Genomic DNA, 20,275 nt, shown 5'->3' with positions numbered 1-20,275 from the left:
GAAAGTAAATGTGAACTGTAAGCAGGGGAGTGTTAAGTAATATTTAAAAAAAAACGTAAAATGTTTTAAAAATATGGTTTTGAATTTTTATGGTTGGCAGACAGCAAGTGAACACCAACACCAGAGATCTCCTTATTGATTAATCTTAAGATTTCAAACATAGTAATGTAGGTATTGTTGTGCCTAAATAAAAAAAAAAAACAGAAACATCTGGAAATTTTGAACGTTTCATCGACAGATCGACGAGGAGAGATCCTACGGATCACAAAGAAGGAGAGATCCTTCTTTGTGGTTCATTCTACACTTAGAGACTCAAAAGAACATTTTCTTTCATATTTGAATCATATGAAATGAAAATACAAAATATAATAAAGTGACATAAAAAAAAACAAATGTTATGCCAGATAAGTCAGGTCTAAGTGGGATACTCAACTCGAGAATTGTAGATCACATATCCCCCCACCACAAAAAAAGCTAACACCGTTTATTTCCGAGGCGAGGACGTTTTAACCCTATCTAACCTTTGGGGATTGAGTGGACAGTTGGTAGTCATTCAGAGATAGTTGGCCCAAGGATATCACTAATTTAAACAGCCAGCAACGGAGAGACGGCTCAACAAGTGCGGCCATCTCGTGGTCCCTAACTCAACATTCTTAATGTTTGTAATAGTGTGGGTTCTACGGTCGACTTTCTTGAGTTTACTGGACGAAAAACCCGAGAAAAAACCTCTTGCTCTTACCAAAGATCGACTAACTCGGAAACTGGTCGAAAAAATGCTCAGAAAAAAGTTCATCTAGTCGGCGATGGCAAATACCACTTCCACTGAGCTACACAGTCTCTATATATTTCCCATAAAAGATGTAATATGATCGTATCCAAATATCTCCCCACACACAACATAATTCATAGTTTGTTGTAGACAAAGACGAGTGCAACATGTTTCCCTAACAACAGGTACTGGTTCTTTCACAGTATACAGAGTCCGTCAAAAATGTATACACACTTCAGCAAACGAAAATCCTGTATAAAAATTGAAATACTAAATTTATACAGACGTCAAAGGATGAATACAAGTTACCTTTGGCTTCTACAATTACACGAGGTGCTCAAAGTGGTTACCATTAGCGTCCAGACACTTATTATTACGGCGAACTACTGCTTGGGCAACGTTGACCAAAGTGTCCAGTGGGATTGCTGCACATGCCGTTTCAATTTCTTTCCGAAGGGCACCCAAGTGTAGCTGGTTTTCTACAATACATCCTTTAGAATCCTCCATAGGCAGAAATCCAAGGATGTTAAATCAGGAGAAAGTGGGGGGAATCCCAACTGCACCTCTTCGTCTTATCCATTGTCCGTGCAAATTCTCATCGAGGTAAGAGCTCTCACGTCTCGGTGGTAGTGCGCCATCTTGTTGGAAGAGAAATTGATCATTCCCATAAAATGCATGATTGGCAGGTAAAATGGATGTGAGTAGCATGTCTAGGTACACTTCGCCAGTAACAGTACCTTCCAAGAAGAATGGTCCTATTAAACCCCTAGATGACAATCCACACCAGATATTGAGCACCCGTAAATTGACTACCTTGTCCACATGAACGCCCGGATTTTCGGGAACCCAGTAAACACAATTATGCTGATTCACTGTTCCATTTAAGCTTAAATGTGCTTCATCGGACCAAACCATCTTCCTCACAAACTCCTCATCCACCATGTGTTGAAACCACTCACAATACTGCATTCTTCGATCAGGATCATCTTCATTCATTGCATGTAATAATCTTGGGATGTAAACTTTCCATTTAACTGCTTTAAGAATGCACCGTATGCTTGCACTGCTAACTCCTGGTTCTCACGTGCTCATTGTGTGGTAGACTTCTGTGGCGAGCGTGTAAACTGTTTCAACACCATAGCCGAGGAATCAGGACTTGTTGCTATGCGAGGCCTCCGGATTTTCCCTTCTGCACATCACACACGGTACCATCAGTCTCACGAATACGTGCAATTGTCAGGCGTGTTGGGGTTGTGTTTCAAATTCACGCCTCCATTGTTGAACTTCAACAACATTCTCATATTGAAATACCACTTTAAAATGGTCTTGCGTTCCTCGAACGAGTCGTGCTTCGGCCATTTTGTTTGACTGTCCTACCTGTCACGTGTTGATGCTAGTATTCATGTGAGTAACAACCTCTTTTGAGAGTATTTTTTTACAACTATCATTATCTGTCACCTTTATGAAGGAAAATGTGGGAGTTGAAAATTAATCTAACATTGCTCTTCACAGTATAATTAAGTTTCCTAATAGTTTTAAGAATAAACAGATTGTTCCTAGTTTATATCCTTCAATTCAAACATTTTTCCTTCTATGATGATCCATTATTGAATCTCTTGGGATTGCTGTGTCATAAAACATCTCACGATGTGCTCTTCAACTGTGTCTTGCAGATAAAGTCAATACGGAGTTTTAATCAACCGGGGAGGAAAAAAAACAGAGGAACTTACTAAGTGTCGTATTCCCTATAGGATTTCTGAACTCCCACTTCATCGTGACTTCTGAGAAGCCGACCGTATTCCAATATCACGTGACTGGATTGGATCATGGCAAGAGGTGAACATGGTGACAGATAGAAACTGCATTTTGGAAGCAATGGAAAAGAGTAAGTAACGACTTATTTTATTACTGTTTGTATCTTTTAAGTTTTATCTTTATGAAAGTAATTGGAGACCGAAAATAAGATGATGTGATATTCAGACGAATTAAAATTAATTTGTCAGTATCAAACTCAGATCTGCGATATAAAATCGCTAGCTGAGGATGCATTGCAGGCTATAATTTCTTGGCTGTGCGTGCTTTCAGTTAAGATGGAAACCATTTTCGTTTCGAGTGCGATTTATCACATCTTAAGATCAAATACTAATTATTAATCGGAGAGTTTTTTTTACGACTACACCTTATATTAGAACCTTCAAGTTACCACAAACCACTAATGATTCCGAACCAGTAAGTTTCTTAAAAGTGAGCTGGATGGGTGTTCCAATAAGTCATAGAACAGATCCCTTAATTTTCTCAATGCCAAAACACCTTTGTGGGCAGGTGCATTGTCCTGATGAAAGATGATTTTTTCTTCTGCAAACCGGGTGTTTTATCACGAATTTTTTTCGTCTAATCTGATTAAAAGTTCGGAATAATATTCCCTAGTAATTGTTTTACCCTTTTTCAAAATAATTAATAAACAAAATGTCTTTAGCATCCCGAAACACCGATGCCATGACCTTTCCTGCTGATGGAACCGACTTTGTCTTCTTTGGCGCTGAACTGCCGGCTTCTGTCCGCTGTTTTGACTGCTGTTTGGATTCTGGTGTGTACTGGCGAATCCAAGTCTCATCCATCGTAATAAACCAACGCACAAAATCGGTTTTATTCTTGTTAAAACGCTCCAAGCACTGTTCAGAGATTTTCACGCGAGTGCGTTTTTTCGATCAGCCACCCATCTTGCGCAAAGCTTTTTCATTTGCAATTCTTCATGCAAAATATATCCTACACTATAATCACAGCAATTTCATGCACTTTGACTTGCTGTCATCCAAAACCATATCGTGCACACCATCAATGATTTGTGGACTTTTTTGGACGTCCTTCACGTAGATCATCTTCAAGGCTGGTACGGCCACGTTTAAACTCGGGAGCCCATTTCTTAATTGTCGAAAACGAAGGAGAAGAGTGCCCATAAACTTTTATGAACTTCGAATGAATTTCTTTTGGCGTTAAACCTTCTTTTACAAAGAATTTTATAACCGCACGATACTCAATTTTATCCATTTCAAGAAATACAGACAACAGTTTTGCTTCAGACAGCTGTAAAAAACAAACTACCAGTCAGAATGACTTGCAATTTCACATGGATGCGTATCGCAGATGTACCAACTTAGAAAAAAAATCTTGCCGATAGTGTTGCCATTTATGGTTGAGGCCGAGAACTTTTCAGACCACCCACGTATGCTGCACCTAAGGCTCATAAGGACTAGTTACGTGTATATTATCCGCAAAATTTTCTATTTTACAGTAAGAAAATCCTGTCAGCAATATATGTGACCCACTAACTCACCTACATACTAAGCTGTGTGAAGGAAAGCGGGTGCAAGATAATGTTCGTCAAAGGCGAAACGTGGGTTGCTAAAAAGAACTTGAGTAACACTGATCTCAGGAGATTATATGTTGTTCTTTTAGTAAAACGCAGTAATCCTAAAATATTCTTGTTTGAAAAGTGTGATTGCACGCCTACAAGCAACGTTTAAATAGAACATTGCAATTTCAACAAAACACAAAGAAACCAATTAAGCCTTAAAGTTGATTCTGCATTTTTACATCGAACTATCTGAGTTGCTTTAGCACTTATCTTTATTAGTTGATCAATCTAAGTAGGGTTTCCAATATACTAGAGATTTAATTGCAGTTTCTTTTTCTTTCTTTTTAAGGAGATCGACTGCTGGATATCCCATGTCGTGTCTGTGGAGATCGAAGTTCAGGAAAACACTACGGAATATACAGCTGTGATGGTAAGTTAACATTTTTATGCTAACTATTCATACGACGACAAAAAAAATAAAAAAAAACTTTCCAGTATTAGTTATTCAAATCCTAGAGTATTCGGATAAAATAATAAGATAATAGTATCTATAACTATTACAACAAAAATTGAATGCTAATCCATCCTGTGAAATTTAGTTGGAAAAAATAAAATTAATTTATAACCAATAAAGTGTAACTTGAAGTCTGCAAAACGAAACAGGAGCTTCTCTAAAACCAATAACAAAGCGTTAGTTTAATGCTTCTTATAACTACAATACGAGCTCAAGCTATTACATTGCTGGCAGTGGCGGCTCGTAGCTTGAAATCGTGGGGGGTGCTGCAACTTTCGAAATATACATATACACTGTACTTACAGTGTGTACGTGTTGGGATAAAATATCAAAATTATGATAAAAATTAAAAAATAAAAATTAAACATGAAAAAATATTGTGTATTATCAATAAAATTATACAGTTTAGTATAATTCAAAATTACTTAAAAATAAAATCCGTTCCTTTAATTGTAATTAAAGGAATGGATTTACAATTTTTGGACATTATAATTAAATCCTTTAATTGTAATGTCCAAATATTTAAAGACACGGAGTAAACACGATAAACACTACGAACACTCTACTACTGGCGCAAACTGCATATAAACAACAGTGGAACTGCTCGACGGACAGTGCCGCATTACGCTAATAGCTCGCATCTCACTATGACGTGCATATGCCTGCGCGCGTAGCAATATGACACTGTGGTAAACACAGTGCTGCTAGCGTCCTTCGCCCTCCTAAGTGCTACAAGATGGATATTTTTATTATTTTTTATACAAAATAAGAGAATTGTATAGGATTGTTGATGATAAAATTAAATATCGCAAGCAAATATAAATAAATTAATAAATATATTTATATTTCGAGAAAAATTGGGGATGCTGCAGTTCCGCAGAACCTATGCACGAGCCACCCCTGATTGCTGGTAAAATTTCCCATCCTACTGGATTAAAAAGCTGTTTTTGAAATAAAAGGTGACATTCATTAGAATACCACCAGCCGTGTTTGAACAGTAAAAGTAAGAAAAAAAGAACTAAAACGAAAAAAAATGAATGTAACATGGTTCATAAAATATCTGGAAATTTATAAAGTCTCTCCATTTCAAGCAATACGTGTTGATCCTTGTTTACACTTAACGATCATTTGTTTTATTGCGTTTCTTATTTATTTTGCACGGTCTTTAAAATGTTTTTTTAGTGTAAGGATTAAGTAGTCTACAGATCGCAAAAAGATTCTTGCATCAAGTCTGTTTACGCTTTGTTAATAATGTATTATCCGCCCCTGATCGTTGTCAAGGTAACAACAACTCACTTCGCAAAGCACAGTAACAAAATCTTAAAGAAGCTTTCGATGTCTGAAGTAAATTGCAGGTTTTTATATAATCCGTCGCGAAGCACAGCATTGAATAGAGAAATATCTTATTTCTCTATTCTATATCGTGATGGAGACATTCTGAAGGCGAGTCTTAAGACGCTTAGAAGAATATGGGCATGCTTACATTTACTGTTACTCCAGACAGATTACACTGACAAGAAACTTAAATTTAGATAGCAAAAAGGTTTCTTCGAAAGTGTCGATCTCATAGCTGATGAGTCCCAACAAAATGATAGCTCTAGCACGAAAGTTTAAAAAAAATGGCATTATAAGTGACGATATTTCGCTCACTAGAGGGCGTGCCTTCCAAGGGCAGCAAATATTTTTGAAATCATCGCTTTTAAGTGTGAATGCACACTCCAGTTTGCTTTTTTTTACTGCAAAAAACAATTACGGAAATATTAAATGTATTTTGGCTACTTTTAAGCATTCTGTAAATTTTTTCATTCGATTCACGCTTTTTTTTTTCTTTCTAAGATTTCCTTTAAGATTCCATTTACATTTGCTTCTAACCAATGTGCATATTACATGAGCATTTCTAACAACATAGGGAACTACCTTATGATTAATTAATCACGTTTTCTTCTAGGCAATTAATCAAACTCTTAAATAAAATAAATCACGCTCATAAGTTCTCCTTGGAGACTGCAGATGCCATTTCTAGAAAGCCACACGTAACAAGATTCATGAATTTTCTTAGAATAGTTTACAGTGTAAATATTTCAAGGGAGAATTTAAGCTCATTCTACATGATACGAAAATTTCGCAATGCATTCTTGGAAAATAGACGTCTTTTCTCTAGAGATATCTTTAATTACAATGCATGGTGATAGCAACCACAGAGACACAATATATAGTGAGTTCTTTATTTAAAGCGGACATGCGTATTCCCTCCATATCTGTTCTTGTGGTTTACATATAGTAATAGGCAAACACTTCTACCAGTGTAACAAGAAAGCGAGTTAGCTGGTTGGCTTCATTAACCTGACAGGAAGATTGCTTGGTCGGTCGTAGGTTACAGAAAAAAGGTATTTTCATCAAATGGTGAGTTAACCGGTCTCATACGGAGGTGGAGGGCTTTCCTCCTTCAAAACGTGTCTCCTTAGGAGATACAGCAAAGAAGTGACATGTTGGCTGCATTAATTCGTCTTAACCCCTTAATCAGGGGACTTTACATGTCCTAAGGGGTGGATGAGTTGAAACCAAAGCATCAAGTTGTACGCAGAGATGGTTAGGATTTTCTTTACTGAAGCCCAAGTTCCTTCAAAAGAAATTCAAAGCCACGTTTTTTTTTATTATGTAAGTCCTAAATTAGAGCAGCCTTTTTTAGTATTTTCATTAATTTAATAACCTAATCTATTATAATGTATGTAATGCAAGCAACGTCTCCTTTGGTTGATCATCAGTACCGCTAAGATCTTAAGTGAACAACCAAAATGGCTACCGAGCGGATTAAGGAGGAGTAAATGAGTCAGGATTAAAAAAAAAATGAACAGTTTTGATCTGCCTGAAGAAAGGGTTAAGGAAGTCCTCAGAATACTTAAAATTACTTTGGGAATTTAGCCTCTTATCCGAAAGAAATGAACGTATTCAGTTTCGGATCTTCAGCCGATTGGGTTGGAGTAAAAAGATATTTCATGCTTCTTTGAAATATGTAACTTCAGATCTTTTCTGTCAACACTCTCGAAATAGAATCAGAAGATCGATAACATGGGTTAACTCATCGTAAAAAAAAAGATTAATCAGTTTAAATGGCATCTGTAGAGAATGTTTTACATTTTCCAAAATAAGTCATAATCAAGACTTGCATTGTGAAGCTAATTGATCAAGATTCACCAATAATCAACTAGAAGATGGCTACGGTTATAAGGCTAACAACCATAATGAGGCTATTAAACATTCCCGCAGTCATAGAAATACATTCATACACATCTGTTAGGGGATGAATAAGACAGTGGAAAATTGTCATAATGAGTCACAATCCATAGCATTAAGAAATACTAAGAAATATTATTATTATTATTATTCAAATCCCTCGATTCAAAGACTGAGTATTTGTATTACAATAATCAGGAACGTATTCAGAGAAGGAAGCACCCTAACAGGTACAATATCTTGCCTTAAATTCAAAGGTGTGTGTATATTAATCATGTAATCGTTAATATATAGGTTAAATAGCACTGATCATAACCGTCTGATATGCATTAGAAAACCACTTTCTTATTCAACTAAGAAATATTATTAACCAGGGATAGGGTATCCTATTCGACGGCACCACATCTAGCTTTGTTTTCTTTACTAACTTCCTACCCTATAGTTCCCCACATTTTTTTTTTTTTTAGATGAATCTAATCTAATTTGATCACTACTGTCTCTCGGCAAGGATTTGTAGTCGCTAGAGTGTAAAGACTTTGTTATTGCTAAATATTCATAGTAGATTCGGGGATTTATTCCAAGCCTTAAATCAAGGTCCAAATGATTGCTTAGAGATGGATACTGCTTAATAATGTATTTTAAATCACTATTAAAATAATTTAATTACCGATTATATATACAGTGGTACCTTGGATTGCGAGTAACTTGATCTGCGAGTGTTTTGCAAGACGAGCAAAAATGTTTAATAAATTTTAACTTGATAAACGAGCGAAGTCTTGCAATACGAGTATCACCTATACGCTTTGTCTGCCGAGCGTCACGTGATCACAAGCCGCTCGGGATTGTGGGAATCGTCTCGCATGCTCGGTCTCAGTCGGCATACCTCATTCGTATAGTCAACGTTCGTGCTAGCGTTGTGGCCACGTGTGTGTGCGTTTCTACATCTTCCAACAATTCTGGAAGATGTAGAAAAGTTGCTTTTACTGTGGATAAACGAGAAGCAACCAGCAGGTGATACTGTGACCGAGAACTTGATCTGTGAGAAGGCAAAGGCCTTGTACGCCGACCTCGTAAGTAAACTGCCAGGTACGTCTATAGAAAACGAAAAATTTTGTAGAAAAGCACCACCCGAGTAAGGCTGTGGCAGTGCCAGCGATGAATCTGTTTAAAGACAATGTAATGTCATATTTCCGCGAAATCCTCAAAAGGAGGCAAAAGTAAGTGTCATTGGATAGGTTCCTAGTTAAAGTCGCACAAAAAGAAAAAGAGCCAACAGATAGGCAGCGATTCCATTGGTGACAATGAAAGTCGTCCTACCCAATACAATTACTGTAATATGTAATTGTAATGTAATTAATAAATTCGATTACTTTATGTATACATATATAAGGTATATGTATTTTGTATTAATAATTTTTATATGAATATTGTTAAGTTTTGGAACGAATCATCAGTTCCCATCATTTCTTATGGGGAAATTCGCTTTGATATACGAGTGCTTTGGATTACAAGCATGTTTCCGGAACGAATTATGTTCGCAAAACCAAGGTACCACTGTAAATATTTTTATTTACGTGGGCTGTTCAATAAGTAATAAGACTAATTTTACTGTGGCGAAACCACTCATCACAATATTAATTTCTGTGGAATAAAGAAATGTTGCTGTCTGTATTAACAAAAGAGGTTGATAGATGGAGTATACGGGCTGATATGCCAGAGTGTCACGTGACTAAACGCAAGTGCTCATCGGCGCGCCTACGAGGCGCGACCAGTCTTCGAAATGGAAGCGTCCTTGAAACAGCGGTACGCGATTAAATTTTGTGTGCGTTTGCCAAAATCGGCATCGGACACTTTTATCATGATACGCGAAGCTTTCCACGATGCAGCAATGTTGAGGGCAAGTGTTTTTCGCTGGCATAAAACTTTTAAGGAAGAAAGGCAAAATGTGGAAGATCTTGAACGTTAGGGAAGACCTTCAACGTCCATCACACAGACAATGATCAACACAGCAGCGATTATCATCAAGCACGTCAAAAGGAAGCGTCCATTGCTGAAGAATGGCTTCTTATTGCACCACGATAATGCAAGGCCACATATTGCTGGCTGTGTAGTGGACGTTTTGCAGAAGAACAACACAGATATCCTACCACACCCTCCATACAGTCCTGATCTCGCACCGTGCGATTTCTGGCTGTTTCCTCAGCACAAGAAATCACTAAGAGGCCGCCATTTCGAAAGCAACAAAGCATGTGTAAAAGCTGCGGAGGCGGTTTTGAAAGAACTCTCAAAAAACGGACTCTCACATGTGTTTAAGAAGTGGACGCAACGTTGGGACAAATGCATCGAGTCTCACGGTAGTTACTTCGAAAAAGACCATGTAAATGATGACGATTAAAGGTAATCTGTTTTCTGTATAAACATAGTCTTATTACTTATTGAACAACCTACGTATATAGAGGTGGGGGAATGTAGGAGCTTAATTGGGCCTAAAGAAGGCTCTCAAAAAGATAAATAGCCAAATATTCAATGATCCAATTGCAAGTTTGTGTGTAGGGTGTACTGCAGATGTCATAGATTAGATTGCATTTTTACATGCACGATTATTTGATCTCCGCGAAATTATTTGACGGTTGTGTACAATTTATTACACAGCTTGACTGACAGCATGACCTATTTCGACATTCACAGAAGAAATCTAAACAATATTTATAAGAATAATTGATACTTATTTCAGTACATCATTGAGATAAGAGTTTGGAATCGAAATCATCGCACACGATGGGATTAATTAGAGAATGCGAAGTAAGGATTTGCTTATATGCTTGTTGCTTTAATGAACATATCCAACACCCCCTCACTTAAATAATGAATTTATCGTACAGCGCAATTGCTTCTAAATAAGTTACCATCACTTGGCTCATCATGGAAAACGAAGCGACTTCTAAATTTAGAAATCTTTTCGAACAACAAAGCATGTATTATTCTTTCAAATGAATGTTCTTAGAAATTTTGTGAAACTTTAGTTATTTTATATAAAAAAATGAACAATTTTATGTTATTTATTATTATTTAAACATTCTTTTACAGTTTTAACAAGTGTTTATTTAAAGTATTAATAATAAATAATACACCTAATTATTTTAATAATCATAATAAATTATTAGTTGCATTTGAAATTTTGCTGAATGCTAATTACAAAAGCTCATTTTGCTTGTATTGCTGAATGTCGTTTTAAACGTGGATTTAAACGTGGATAATATTCGAAGCTAGTGTTTTGCGTTTCTTATACAAAGTAAAGAATTTAGTAAAAATTTCACTCGGATATGTGATGTTTTAGAAGTCGCCTATCTTACATTTTTACATATTATTTGCATATGAAAAATATTTTTATACCACTTCATATTCTTCTTACAATCGATCCTGTTGAGGTTTTAAGTTTATAAAACTGTAGTGTAATAGACGATCGGAAATTGGCTGTGGTTCAGATTCTACGTAAAGAAGCTACACTAATATTGACAACGTCCATCATTTAGACATTATGTCCAGCAAAAACTGATAAGATCAGTTTTGCGTAGGATTTTCAAGAAATCAATAAATATGGGAAGCCAAATTTGGGTACAAGTCTTATACTTTTAGTGCCCAGTAACATAGGAAACTAAATATATGAGATGTATACATAACAAAAGCAGATAATATTCAATTTCTTTGCTCTTGTGCAGGATGTTCAGGATTCTTCAAAAGAAGTATCCACAGAAATCGAGTGTATACATGTAAAGCTCAAGGGGATATGAAAGGAAAGTGTCCGGTTGACAAAACGCATCGTAATCAGTGTCGAGCATGCAGATTACGAAAATGCTTCGAAGCTTCAATGAATAAAGATGGTGAGTAAACCTTTATTCAAGTTATATTTCACGATAATTAATTGCTGATAAATGAATTTTATACGACGTCTTGGCCAATACTACTATAAATCGTTAGTTCCGTTCCCGGATCCTTTTAAGTATAATAAGCCTCATTTGTATGATCCTTTCTTTTCAACGTCCCTATATACGTTTTATAAACCGAATCTTTCCAAAACATTCCGTTTGTCCAACGCTACATTCGCAGAACATTTTATATACAGCTGGTTTCGTAAGAGGCGGATAAGGTTGTTTAGGTGACCAAAATCATTGTAGAAAATTTTTTTTCATGGATGTGTATAAACTTATATGTAAATATTTACCAGTATTAATTTTTTTCCCGTATGCTGAGGATATTAATCTGTTTTGTCCTGTAACTGAGACGAGCACATCTTGTCTCGTGGAAAATGTGGGGTTTCTTCAATTTTTACTGTAAATTTCAGTGTAAATTTATAGTAAAATTTACTGTAAATTTTCCATCTCAATAAAATTGTCGAAACAATCGAGTATTTCTTTGGAACTGGGACAGACGAGGAAATTATCACCAATACTTTTCTTTTTTTCCAAAGTCTGCTTAGAAAACTGTATCAGAATCCAGGTGGATACATAAAAGAGAGTAAATGTTATTGGTATCCTCGATTTTATGTATGAAATTTAAGCGTTGAAGTATTTTAAGTACTTTTTTTGGATTTTATTCAAATAAAAAAAATTAAATATTTAGGTATTTATTAGTTTACTTATAATGATGTTAATCTTTCTGTGCAGCTGTACAACACGAGAGAGGTCCGCGGAAACCAAAACTAAAGAACTCCACGGGCGACTCCAAGCATCACGGACAGTCTGCGTTCCCTAGTAAGATCCACTTTGAAATTTCCCCCTCTCACGTGAAGGTTCCGCCATCCCTCTCTGCAGTAGCTGCCGTTACCTCGGTAACCGCTCCAGAGCCTGCCATGTTAGGAGCTACGAAAGACACTCCCCATCATACTCCGCCATCTGTACTCGGAGCGTCCTCTCCCGGATTGCTACAAATGTTACAGAACGCCGAGAAATGCCAGGAAACGTTGTGGAACAACGTTTGTCTCGGTTACAACGGGGCAGTTGGGGGTCTGGATCTCAGTTTGCCAGTGTCCGCAGCGACGAGGCTTACGAATCCGATTAGCAGTCAGCAATCGCCGCTGTGTTTGCCACCGCATTCAGTGTTATGCCCCGGCGACGGAAGAGATACGTGCGAGGCGAACAACAGAGCTGGCGTTGTACGCATGCCTTACGACCTGGGAGGACTAAATGGGTTTGCAAGAGGAACATCTCTCTTCCCTTTAGGAGGACCTGGAGAATCCGTGCAAGAAATGACAGCTCGATTGCTCTTCATGGTCGTCCGATGGGTCAAATGTCTGCCGACTTTTCAGACCTTGTCGAAGAGCGATCAGGTAATTGAAATTTAATTAGTTTACTGCTAATTAGTGAGGTACGGTATTGATAAATACTCTTTGGAATAGACGGCTTTGATTACGTTTAATGTTAAATTACTAATTTGCAAGAATATTAACATAAATTTACATAATGATGACGATTTGAACTGCTTATGGCGCAAATAACACGGCTGGGAATTGAACAGCAAAAAGAACAAAACATTTCTTTCTTCCTTTAATGTTTAATGACAGTAATTATGATTCTGTGTCCTTTCCCTAAATTTTGAAACAAGTATTATGAGTATCGATATCATAAGGCAAGAATTTTCCAGTTTGTTTTCCGGTTTATTGTCTTCTTTCCTTTTATCTGCGCATCAGCCAGTTAATTAACTGTAACTAGAAAGTGCTAAGAAATTCCTCGCGATGAGATTAAAAACTAGGTCTTTTCAGTTAAAAGACATGGGTCATTCGGAGGAGGAGTAGGTATTATTATCGCCTTTTTCAGATAAAGTCGATTGTTGGCCTCGTATGCATATTGTCTAATAATCTTAACATAAATTTATTTCATTTAACACTCAATAATATTTTATTTTGTATTATACTCATTAATAATAATTATATTTTGCTTAAAAACTGTTTATAATTTATTAAATTAATACGTTACTTAACACTGAAAATATCGAAATCTCATTAACACCATTTTATATAAATCATAACTTAAGTATGAAAATCATAAATCGTAAATTTTTACGAACTTGGGACAATTGTTAACAAGAGTCAAACAAATCGGTCATCTGATTAAAGGTTTTGTAAACAAACACTATATACATATATATATACATACATATATATATATATATATATATATATATATACATATACAGAAAAGTGTGCAATCAGAAGCTTATATAAATGCAAAATTAAACAGACACTTAAATTTTAGGTAATATAATATTTACATTCGAGCATCTAACCAGCCCAAATGAACTCAGTCTGCTTTTCCTGTGGGTGCAATTGTTAGCAATATCTGTATCCATTGGTTCAATTTTCATCCTGATGAAAGCTAACGATTCTTGTGTGATTTCTTTCTCAAAATTTTCGAAATGTCTCAATTATATATTAAAAAAAAAAAAAACGTTTGCTCTTGGGTATTCTTAATGGTTGTACGACAGTATTCCAATCCTCAGAAGCCCATCATTAACTATTACTCTTTAACCACCTTATCTAAGTTACATTACAAGTCATCGTCGCTATTTTTACTGTTGTAAATGTTTCTCTCTACTGCAATGTCATGTTTCCATCCGTCTTTCACCCCAAACAGATCGTGCCGAAATCTATGGGATTTTAATCACCCAATTAGAAGCTTTTCCTCCCTCGAGAGCTATTTTAAATGTTACGCGTACATTAAACCACCTCAAATTAGCACGACTTAATACACCTAATATAAAAAAATAAACACGTTCATTTTTTTTTTTTTAAATTTTCTTTCTGTTTGGGGATTTCGTTGATCGAACTGCGCAAACTCACTGAGTTTCTCAGTGAAGTAATGAAGTGACGTAAATGTTATCGAGCGAAAAAAAAAAAAAAAAAAAAAAAGGAGAGAGAAGGGACATCGTTTATCTCTTGTGTGCATTGCTTTGCTCTTAAGAATTTTTGTAGCAGTCTCCAGTAATGCGATTTAACCTTAGTCAGGCGCAAGTGATGCATGAAGCCTTTTGCATCTCGGGGCTGTCACCGCTGAAGATCCTTAACACGTTCCGTAAGAACGGACTTATGGTGTACAACTATGATTTAGTTAGGTAATAATAATTATTTGGTTAAATTTCCGTTGTCGCATTTTGGTAAAATATATTTCGCTGGTAATGATTCAAGTTATTTTTATTTTTTAAAAATCTAATCTTATTTTAAATAATTTTTAGTTGCAGACTCCGTTAATTTTCATTATTCCAACTGGTTTCTTAATTTCCATCTTTGCTTCATTTACAGCTTGTCCTTCTGGAAGAATCTTGGAAGGATCTTTTCTTATTAAACATGGCTCAGTGGTCTGTCACGGTGGATATTTTGGCTTCGTTACCAACGATCAAATGTCGTAGTCCCGATACCGAGGAAAAGACAAAAGGAAGCACAAAATCAGACGACGTTCATTACATCGAGGAGATCATGAGGAGATTCCGACAGCTGTCTCCTGATTGTACAGAATGCAGTTGCTTGAAAGCTATCGTTTTATTCAGAGCAGGTTGGTAATAAATTTATTAACTTGGTACTTCGTTCCTTAAACAAAAATGCTTCTGCCAGTTTGAAATAATAATAAAAAAATCATTTATGTTCCTACGTAAGGGATAACAATTGCCTTACCCTTCACTGTTACTTAACCATTCTATTATTTCTCATATATAACGATGCTATTTATTATATTATATTATACTTTTAATATCGTCCACATTAACCGCAAAATTTAGCACTATTTTTGTACCCAACTTAAATAACAATAATACGTATTTTCATAACATTAAACTTTTTAATTCATATGCAGTTAATCAACATTTTGAATTATTAAAATATTAAGGTATATAAATATACTGCTTTATATAATTTAAATATTTTGTAAAATATTTCATTTATAATTGTTTATTAAAAAATTAATTATTGTTTATATAAAATTATATATAAAATATTTGGTTAATAAGGAATAACAATCGTATCATAATATTATATTAGGTGACTATTAAACCAATCTATAAAATATATTAATTCATACAGAAATGTCTGTTTTCTCGTCCTCGACAAGTTTTGTCTTCAAGTCGTTTCAACCAAGATGTCTGTATGTATGGAGAAATTATTAAATAATAACATGCAAACTTACTTGTCGGAACTTTAGAATGGCTGATATTTGACCGCTATTTAAAACAGATACGTCTCAATGAATACTGTATTATTAATTTTTTTTTCTTTGAAACGTCGGTGTGCATAATTAAAAGTAATTTAATTAAAAACAAATGTATTTCTGTAAATATTTTAGGAGGTAATTGTAATATGGGGGATGAAGAGGGAATACCTGATAGCTTTGCACATTGAAATTAAAAGCGCTCTAAATATATGCTGTTTGAATGAGTAGTTGTGTCATGTGATCTGCTGTGCATTCGTAAGTAGCACTATGAACTTGGGAAAGGCATATAGTTACAATTATAAATAGACTAAAAGGAGGCTAAAAGCTGGTATTTTCTTATTAATGCTTGCAAAACACTGGTCAACCGCCAATTTAACAAATAATTGCCTATCTTTAAGATTTAAACTTGGAACGGACTTTGTCCGCTCATACATTAAAAAATAGTCCTTCATCCTCGTGGATATTGACGATAAATGTGACTACTCCAAACACTCATAATATCAGTCATTATGATACAAACAGCTTAATGGTGTGTGAATATTCTTCCCATTTTTATTATATATCTAAATTTTAGATATTTTTCTTTTCTAAAATTACGAATTATATATTAAATTAATATTATTAATATGAAAATTTTAAATTTCTAATATTGTCTATACTAAATTCCTACTGAATAGATGTAGCAATTGGGAAATCCATTTCTTTACCGATTATCTAAATGTTTCTTTATCTGAAAATGTCAATTCACAGTTCTTTAGCTCTATACCACCTTACTATTATTGTCTATTCAAAACAAATCCGGATAAATTTATTTGTAAATATATTTCATGAAGAAATGTTACTTTCAAGATTTGACAATTTTTTTTTCCCCCCCCAGAAACCATTGGTGTGTGTGACGTACATCCAGTAGAGATGCTACAAGATCAAGCCCAATGTATCCTGAGTGATTACGTTCGCCACAAATATCCTAGACAACCAACGCGCTTTGGTCGTTTGCTTCTGTTAATCCCATGTCTACGAGCGATCAACGTCGACGCAGTGGAACAGCTGTTCTTCAAAGCTACGATTGGTGATATATCCGTGGAAAGAGTTCTTAGGGATATGTATCAGATGGAGAGGATGGACTGAATGAACGCACATTTCTTGTTACGAGCTAACAACGCCAAAAAATAGCAAGACCTTTATTTTACCACTTTGTATATTCGTTGAATTCCAAACCCAGCTTTTATTTCGAAATCATTATTATGCGAGCTATATTAATCATTTTTTAAACGCGGGAAAATTTGTTGTTGCCCCTCTAAAGAAGTCTGAATATGAGATATTAAGATAAAAACACGTTTATAATATTCATAATATTGTTAACGCCTAAAACCAAAATATAGGTCTTTGATATTTTTTTGAAGTTTATTTCGAAACCGCTTTAGAAACGTTGTGTGACAAATTGTGGTTAATGAGAGCAGCATGATTTCATCAATGCAGATTTCAATTGTTCGTTATATTGTGTATGTGTTTTTCCGGATGTATCAAAAGTTGACTGATGTCCGTTTGTCTTTTTCATGTCAATGGCCAAAGAACACAACCGGTGAAAATTAAATTCAAGAAATTCTTGTCACTTGTATATTTTTTGTCGAAAAATTAAAAAATCTAATAAATAAAATTTTAAAAGTTTCGAAAAATACATAATATGTATTACATTTTTTGCTAGATATAAAGACACCATTAAATAATTTAGATCACTATTTAATATTAATATAGTTGTGTGTATTCACTTTTAATTTTTTTTTTTTTTTGGATAGATGGGTGAAGCAAGAATGCTTACAGGTGTGTAAACACCATCTTTTGATTACATCATTGGAGTTAAGGATTATCGAGAATGATACTGATCTCTTTATTTCTGTAAAAGAAACACTAAATATCTATAGAAAAGGTGTCAGGTTTCGCTGTTACGAATAAAACCAACTCTCGTAGATTTAAATGGTTTCATTGGTAGGCGATATGACCAGTATTATACTATTCGGTAGATTAGTCCCTTCACTCATAAGTTCGAGGGAATACTTCTACAGAATTAAAAGAATATGTAGAGACATAGCAATAAACTTATGTTTGCTTTCATCTATTCTCATCAAGAAAAGCCGATTACGTTTATTGCGGGAGCCTAAAGCATTGCCATTTGATTCGATAGCACATTGGTTTTAACCCTTATGCTGGATAATTAAATTTAAGAACTAAAATAATGTTATTCCAAAAACAAACAAACAAAAAAAAAGGATTATTCATTGAATAAAAGTCATTTTCGATGAGATTCGCAAAAATATTAATATCTATAATTTCAGCTTTTCTGTATTCACGTTATACTGAGACCAGCCGGGAAATTTCTGATAAAGTTTGGCCTGCATGTGAAATTCGTACAAAAAATTATCTAGCCATTTAAATTTATATAATTTCGACATGTCTTGCCCATAAAAACAGTCCAGCTGAAGCAAAAATTGAAAAAATGACAAACGTTTGTATGAATTCTGCATGCATATCAAATTTCAACGAAATTTGATATGCATATAGAATTAAGTGCTAAAATGCACCTAAAATGTCTTTTATTCATCAACTTTTTGCGAACAACAGGTGCGAGTGGAGAGCTAAATAATCTCAAATCTCTGCTGTAGAGACCATATTTGGATATTTTTCTTTTACGAGCCATTACATGCCTCGAAACATCAAGGGTAGTGGTTCAAAAGAGGAAAATTTGGCTATCACCTAAAAATCGTTAAGCTGATAATCGGGATATCAAACATGGCTTTTTATGTTCTTTAGACCTCCAAGATGTCAGGATCGGAAAGGAAAAATTATTTACCATCAAACGGTTTATTTTTATTTCTTAATATATCTATTTGCATATATCCAGCATCCATGCTACGGCATTTGGATCGTAATGCACAGACTTTACCTATAGCACTATGATTAATTAGAAGTAACACACGTATAAACCACAGTGAAAATTATTTAATTGTAAATATTTCATCCTAAGTATCTTAGGACATCATCAGTACAGTATTTAAACGAAAATTAGGAATAACATACAGTTAGGGCGCATGATTACAATAGAATCTCATGAAAACGTGCATAACGTGCTAAAGTAGTACAAAAAAAAAAACGTTAATTATTTAACACAGTTTTGTATGATAATTTCCCATACTTTAGGAATAGTAAGAACGTCGTTGCGGTTTAGTCTGTGTAGTAGGGCTTCAGAACTTTCTTTGTATAAACGTTCATGTTTAAATAAAGATCTATGTAAAAGTTTAGCCTTTTCCCAATGGATCCTATGGTTTGGATTTTCAATTCCGTGTTGAGAGAGGCCAAATTTCTGCGGTTTAAGAAGGCGAATGTGGTCTTGATGTTCCGAGATGCATTTCTGAACAGACCTACCTGTCTGTCCAAAGTAAGATAATTTGCCTGAACATGGAATCTTATAAACACCAGGTAACATCAAGGGTGAGAATTTGTCCTTAGGAGAAGGTAATAAGTTGTAAATTTGGTTGATAGGTTTGTAAGTAGTGGCAAAATTGTATTTCTTCATAATTTTAGAAAGACGTTCTGAGATGCCTTTAACGTAAGGTATGGGAATCCTATGCACTTCTTCTTGTCTGGTTTGATGTATGCAGAAGTGACTGATGATGTTTTGAGTTGTTTTGGGATTATATCCATTTAGGATGGCTGTATTTTGGATAACTTCTAATTCCTGGTTTAAAGATTCTTCAGACCTATTTTACAAAACCTATCAACCAAATTTACAACTTATTACCTTCTCCTAAGGACAAATTCTCACCCTTGATGTTACCTGGTGTTTATGAGATTCCATGCTCATGCAAATTATCTTACTTTGGACAGACAAGTAGGTCTGTTCAGAAACGCATCTCGGAACATCAAGACCACATTCGTCTTCTTAAACCGAAGAAATCTGCCCTCTCTCAACACAGAATTGAAAATCCAAACCATAGGATCCATTGGGAAAAGGCTAAACTTTTACATAGATCTTTATTTAAACATGAACGTTTATACAAAGAAAGTTCTGAAGCCCTACTACACAGACCAAACCTAAACCGCAACGACGTTCTTACTATTCCTAAAGTATGGGAAATTATCATACAAAACTGTGTTAAATAATTAACGTGTTTTTTTTTGTACTACTTTAGCACGTTATGCATGTTTTCATG

At 35.0% G+C, this 20,275-nt stretch overlaps 1 protein-coding gene across 1 annotated transcript; it reads left to right on the top strand.

Moving 5' to 3' along the window:
- The first annotated feature begins 2,644 nt into the window (after positions 1-2,644).
- On the top strand, positions 2,645-17,195 carry LOC150094349 (nuclear receptor subfamily 2 group E member 1-like). The gene is made up of 6 exons (XM_090412446.1): positions 2,645-2,654; positions 4,474-4,554; positions 11,592-11,753; positions 12,537-13,198; positions 15,167-15,416; positions 16,945-17,195. The coding sequence occupies exons 1-6, from the start codon at positions 2,645-2,647 to the stop codon at positions 17,193-17,195; spliced, it is 1,416 nt and encodes a 471-aa protein (XP_090268572.1).
- Positions 17,196-20,275: the final 3,080 nt, after the last annotated feature.

The sequence above is a fragment of the Typopeltis vanoorti genome, chromosome 22 (genome assembly GCF_054136105.1).
Source record: "Typopeltis vanoorti isolate ZY-2024b chromosome 22, IOZ_Tvanoo_1.0, whole genome shotgun sequence".
Taxonomy (NCBI): Eukaryota; Metazoa; Arthropoda; class Arachnida; order Uropygi; family Thelyphonidae; genus Typopeltis; species Typopeltis vanoorti.
This window is presented reverse-complemented; position numbering and strand designations above follow the sequence as displayed.